Genomic DNA, 6,652 nt, shown 5'->3' on the forward strand with positions numbered 1-6,652 from the left:
GGGATTACTTTTTAGTGGAATATTTTCATGGACTAATTGGTGCTTTTCATATTCTAGTTTAACTTTGAGCGCAAGTTGATGCCTTCCCCAATACATGGAAAGGCCAGGTTTGGAACCACTCTCACCAAACTGGGTGACATCAACTATGATGGCTTCAATGATATTGCGGTGGGAGCTCCTTTTGCTGGTGATGGCGCCGTTTTCGTTTATATGGGCAGTGAACATGGCTTGCGGGAACAACCTAGCCAACGCTTGGATTATCCAAAAACAGTAAAATCTCCCTATGGTACAGCAATGTTTGGTCATGGCCTCTCTAAGGGTTCGGATATCGATGACAATGGCTTCAATGATTTGGCCATTGGTGCGCCAAATGCCGAATCTGTGTTTGTATATCATGCCTATCCAGTGGTAACCATTAAGGCCACCATTTCCTCTCAGACTCGTGAAATTAAGCCCGGACAAACATCATTCCCAGTCACCGTTTGCTACAGCATTGCCACTAATTCACGTAAGGTACAGAGCCAGGATCTAGCCATGCATGTGATTATCGATCCACAAGTGAAACGTGTGCGCATAGCTTCCACACACAGCAATGAATTGCAGTTCAATGCTACCGCCACAACACAAACCCAATGCCGGGTGTTAGATTGCAATGTGGAATTTAGAGAAGCTGACATTTTCAAGCCTGTTGAATTGGAACTGCACTACCATCTTGTCCATGCCATACCGGATTCAGAAGGTAAGAAGCGAAGCAAAGAGAAAATCCACTTTTTAGCTGATAAGCATTCTCTCTTTATAGTATTCTGTGATACCTGTGCTGCCGTGGATCCTGCCGAACCCAAAGTATATACTGAGAAAATTATCTTCAGCACAGGATGTGCAACAGAGATTTGTGTAGCTGATTTGCAAGTGACAAGTAAATTGGAGTAAGTCCATCTGTAGCTGCTTTCCATAGTTCTATGAGGTTTATTTTGTTTTGTTTCCCATTTTATTGCAGCCGCACTTTTGTCTTGGGTAGCAGTCGAACCTTCAAGGTATCTTACGAGGTTATAAACCGAGGGGAGACCGCCTATTTGCCACAAATCAATATCACTTCATCGAACCGTATGCCTTTCGCCAAGATTCCTTCGAATTGTAAACACAATAATCAGGATTCAATGTTGCTCTGTGATCTCAATCATGGTCAACCAATGACGGAAGGTACCTCGGATACTATTACCGTCATCTACGATACCAGCAGCATATCCGGCGAGAATATGCAGGTGATGGCAAAAGTATTTAGTACAGGAAAAGAATCTACTGCCAGTGATAATATTGCCTCGGATATTATTACCTTGACTGTATTTACAGAAATAGCTGTTGTTGGGTAAGCTAATAGAGGGAAACCTACTTAAAATTGAGTATGCTCACTGCATTATTTTCATTTTATAGAGAACCGAGGACACCCCACATCAATTTGGAGGAAATTTCCAATACTGCTGAAATTATTAATTTCTATGAGGTGAGTGTACAATATTTCTTCATTATTCCGGACACGTGTCTTTAAACGCTGAGCAAGTGGCTAGGGAAAATATAATTTGTCCTCAACCTCGAAATTTATTGATTCAATTAACATAAATTTGCTTCAATTTAGAAATGACACTTTAGCCGACACTGCCAATTAAAAAATTAATTGCTCCGATTAAACATTTAATTGCCTTTCCGTTTTAGTTTATGGTCAGTGTAGATAAGACGATTTTATATCTTTCCTCTCCTTTCTTCGAGGATCATATATTTTGTCGACTCATTACCACCATAAAAAGGATATTGACGGAAAGCTGCTCCTACGCTTTAGGAGGAGACTGCAACCACTATACACCAGGGTCTTCATGCATATCACCGACCATGAAAAAGTACCCTTTGAATTTTCGCAGTTCATTATCTGCACGACTGCGCAAGTCGTAGTTGACTTGCGCTTCTTCCTGGATCTTGTGCCGATCTTGCCGCTTTCTATACACGCAGAGAAGGAATATGATCACCTCAAACATGTTTCAAGAGCAAAATGTTATTTTTGTATGGTGACCATGTAACATGTTTGTCACTAAAATGTTATTTTCTCGTCAAATATAACCTGCTTGCCGAAATCAGATACATGATTTCCGAGAAAATAACATGGTTGCGAAAACCATGTTACATGGTCACCACCCAAAAATAACATTTTGCTCTTAAAACATGTTTGAGGTGATCATATTCCTTTTCTGGGTGTAGGTTAGGTTAGGTTAGGTTATGTGGCAGCCCGATGTATCAGGCTCACTTAGACTATTCAGTCCATTGTGATACCACTGTGGTGAACTTCTCTCTTATCACTGAGTGCTGCCCGATTCCATGTTAAGCTCAATGACAAGGGACCTCCTTTTTATAGCCGAGTCCGAACGGCGTTCCAGATTCCAGTGAAACCACTTAGAGAAGCTTTGAAACCCTCAGAAATGTCACCAGCATTACTGAGGTGGGATAATCCACCGCTGAAAAACTTTTTGGTGTTCGGTCGTAGCAGGAATCGAACCCACGACCTTGTGTATGCAAGGCGGGCATGCTAACCATTGCACCACGGTGGCTCTGGGTGTAGGATTCTAGATAGTTGAGATTTTCTAAATAAGTCCAATAAATGGATCATTGTCCCAAATATATCTTCTATTCCACGATGTTATCGCTGACCTCATAGGACACCTTATTGAACCAGATCTTTCATTTGTGTTAACCTAAAAGTTTGTCAATTTGTGGTGATTACGACAAATGGTTTTCCATGAATATTGATATTATTTATAAATCGGCAGCTGCAATTTAGTCGGTGCGATCCGGCGACTTCATTCTCTGACTGGAATAAACAAGAACATTTTTCTTGATGCTTTGAAATTCTTTGGGTTAATTTTTAAAGTAAAAAAATCTTCATTTTTAAAGCAGGCTGTGACATGGAGACAACTATGTGATTTACAGAATTTGTTCTTCAAACACCCAAAAATCTTTTTCTGGGAAACGAGATTTTAGACTAACGCAATTTTCATTCGTTGTTAAAAATGTTTAATTTAAAGTTCCTTGCGAATCAAGGTGTCACAAACAAAAATTTATTTGCCTTTAGAGAAACAACTTTACTAATAAAAAAGTAAGGAAAGTCTAAAGTCGGACGGTGCCGACTGTATTATACCCTGCACCACTTTGTGGATCCACATTTTCGATACCATATCAAATCCATCAAATGTGTTGGATTCTATATATAAAAATTTATGTTCCCATATACATATATTTAAATCTGACCCGATCTGGACAAAATTTGTTATACTCCTACAAAATCTATAGACTTAAAATTTTAGTCGGCTAATGCCCTGGGGTGGAACACAATGTTAGTAAAAAGGCGAAAATATATGGGAGCTATATCTAAATCTGAACCGATTTCAATGAAATTTAGCAAAAGTTCAAGTAAATCAGGATAAAACTCTGGGTTTTGGGACCATATAAGTGCATATCGGGCGAAAGATATATATGGGAGCTGTATCTAAATCTGAACCGATTTCTTCGAAAATTAATAGGGTCCTATTCTGAACCAAAACAGAGACTTGTGACAAATTTGAAGTTGATTGGACGAAAACTGCGACTTGGACTTTGATTACAAAAAATGTGTTCACAGACAGACGGATGGACAGATGGAGATGGCTATATCGACTCAGGGAACGATCCTGAGCAGAAGATGCCAAAAACACCATGTATCGTCTCCTTCTGGGTGTTGCAAACATATGTACTAACTTATATACCCTGTTCTACAGTATGGCGCAGGGTATAAAAAGTTCATTGATTCATAACATTTCGTTTCGAAAGACAGAACAAATTTTTTGTGTGAATGAAAAGTAAAAATTATGAATTAGTGTGAAAAAGGACTCGTTTAAATGGAATATGCTTCACATTATCCCGAATATGACGACAAAGTAAAAGTAGGGCATATCCTTACCGTGGGCAAAACGATATTCTTCTTAAGACCATGCTGAGGTTTTCTTTCGAATTTGCCAGCCATTTATTCTTATATTAACATTTAATTGGTTTACTAATTCCAGATCAAAAGCAATGGACCCAGTACTATCGGAGCTATGCAACTGGTCTTTGACATTCCTGTGGCATATACAATTCCCGGAACCACAAAATCTATACCCATTGTGGATATGAGCAATATAACGATGCATGCCAAGTACGATTCACAAATCAAGGATGTTAGCTTCTATCAGAACAACACCCAGATACTCATGAATGCCATTGAAAAAATGTCCAGTTTCTCTAGCCAATTCACTACCAAAGTAATGACAGAGAGTAGCAGTTCACACTTTAAGACAATGGAAGTTCAGCATGGTAGTGAATTCACGGTCAAAGAGGAATCTTTTGGGGGTAAGTTCAAAAATATGGCATACTTGGAGCTTTTGTGTAATCGAAGTAATGTAATTTCAGAATCTGTAATGGCCTCCACCATGTCCCATAGACGGAGAAGGAGAGAAGCTGCCGCCCTAACCGCTAATAAGGATCAATATGCCCTAATTGCTAATACCAAATCTTATGATTTGCTGGGCGAAGACTTGAAGGGTACCCTACCTGTCAATCGGACTATAGTGTTTAACTGCAACGACCCCGCATTGACTGTGTGCGTACGTGCAGTTATTCCTCTTTATGACTTCAAGCCAAATAAACCTGTGACTGTTACAATGAAATACCATGTCGATCTGCAGGAAGTCAATGAAGTCCTTATCGAACCTTGGGAATTCTTTGTGCTTTTGGTGGGAGTGAGTGTTCAAAAACCCGTGGATCCTTTGGGAACATCATTGGCCATCATCAAGAAAATCGAATACAATATCATATCGAAACATCAGCTGTATGGAACTCCGATATGGGTCATAATTCTAGCCATTATAGGAGGCTTGCTGGCCTTGGCTCTAATAACCTATGGCATGTATAAAGCTGGTTTCTTTAAACGTGCCACCAAAGAGGAAATGGACAAATTGGTACATCAGGCACAACTTTCGAACGATGGTGTCACCGAGGCATCGAATCTAAACTCCGAACACAATTGATGGCACTCCATATGCCAAGGAAGAGAAAAAGTCAGCCATCATTATTGTGATCTTGTTTCGAGTCCAAAAAGCTGTGAATACACCTCCCGCTGTTTTTGTTTTACAAAAATGACAGCATTTGTTTTAGTCGTTTTTTATTAACTTTTTTTTTAAATGATTTTTGTTTTTGAAACAAACTCAATTTGTGTGTACAAACACCAGAACATACATTAGCCAGAATACGAGACATCACCGATTATAACCCAGTGGCAAAGACGGCGCAAGTTTATCATCTAATATCCGATCGAAAATGGGTCTCATTATTGTGCAGGAAAAAGACTTTTAACATCGGCAATGCATACATACATTTGGCTTAATCAATGAATATGAGAACCTAGGTATATATTGGGATCAGTACTATCATTTTATGTTATTTTAGTACCGATTTCAATCAAGTAATGGTACATTTTGCCCCTAAATTGTTATACATATTATTTTTTTTTTTATAGTAAAATTTTCCCAACAACGTCCTCTGGAGTAGGAGTATAATCCATTATTAATTTTTGTTTCCAGTAGTAAAAATGTTTTTATTATAATGTATATGCCAGTGTCCGCCTGAAAGTATGCAATCATCTCGAATATAAAGCAAACAAATTTTCTATTATGAACTAGGACAAAGTGGAGAGAAATTGATAAATAATTAAGCCATTTGTATGTGAAAGACTTTCCGCGTCAAATTCATATGACTTACATTCTTAATGGATCCAAGACTCAAAATATGGCCTCATATTTATTCTGGCATAATTTTTATGGGATCCAATTCCATTGGGCAACCACCAACCGTCTTTGCCTTTAGGGGGGTAATGAGTTTTAGGACGATTTCGATACCAAATGTTACTATTTTTTTGTGTGCATATATAATTAAGTTAATTTATTTGTTTTAGGTTTTCCCTCTCCCTGTGTAGTTTGTTCAAAGTTATTTGTGTATTTTTTAGTATTTTTTTTTTGTTTGAATTTTATATTAAGTATACACTAGAATTGTGTTCAGACATAAGCTAGATTTTTAGTTGCCATCTGTAAATAAGTTAACAAAAACACAACAACAAAGACAAAATTCTTTGTGAATTTTGTTTTATTGAGTATAGTTTTAATTGTAAATTCTATTGAAAGAAAAGTCTGCTGCAAGTCGTATTTTTTCAAGACAAAAAACAAAAAACTATACGTAGCGTTTAGTTCTAAGGTTTTATAAGTATTATACATTTTATATGAGATATAAACAAATACAAACTCGAAACGAAACTCAAGCAAACCAATTATTTTTACTTTGAAAATCGAGCAAACACATCATTTAAAATTTGCATTCTTTCTTTTGATATTTCACCAAAAGCCTCGCCATCTGTTAATTTATCTTAAATATTTTAGTTAAATTAACCTTCTAATGCCCAAATCCACCTTTTATTCCACAGTGCAACACAAAAAATCCAAACAAAAAGCCACTTATCCCAGCCGAAAGTACTCGAAGAGAGAAAAAAGTAATTTCTGGATTTTGCCAGATTGGTTGCCGTTTGTCTTTTATGAGCCTCTAAAGT

At 37.6% G+C, this 6,652-nt stretch overlaps 1 protein-coding gene across 2 annotated transcripts in view; it reads left to right on the forward strand.

Annotated features, from left to right (window-relative positions):
* The window catches only part of LOC142240586 (integrin alpha-PS3-like), a 67,014-nt gene extending 60,642 nt beyond the window's left edge, over nt 1-6,372 (forward strand). For both annotated transcript variants that reach the window (XM_075312278.1, XM_075312277.1), the window contains exons 4-9: nt 58-739; nt 800-926; nt 998-1,366; nt 1,432-1,501; nt 4,083-4,407; nt 4,468-6,372. In XM_075312278.1, the coding sequence (XP_075168393.1) occupies nt 58-739; nt 800-926; nt 998-1,366; nt 1,432-1,501; nt 4,083-4,407; nt 4,468-5,084 (2,190 nt within the window). In that variant the 3' untranslated portion in view covers nt 5,085-6,372. The remainder of the gene's footprint in view (nt 1-57; nt 740-799; nt 927-997; nt 1,367-1,431; nt 1,502-4,082; nt 4,408-4,467) is intronic.
* The last annotated feature ends 280 nt before the right edge of the window (nt 6,373-6,652 follow it).

This window comes from Haematobia irritans, chromosome 5, assembly GCF_050003625.1.
Source record: "Haematobia irritans isolate KBUSLIRL chromosome 5, ASM5000362v1, whole genome shotgun sequence".
Taxonomy (NCBI): Eukaryota; Metazoa; Arthropoda; class Insecta; order Diptera; family Muscidae; genus Haematobia; species Haematobia irritans.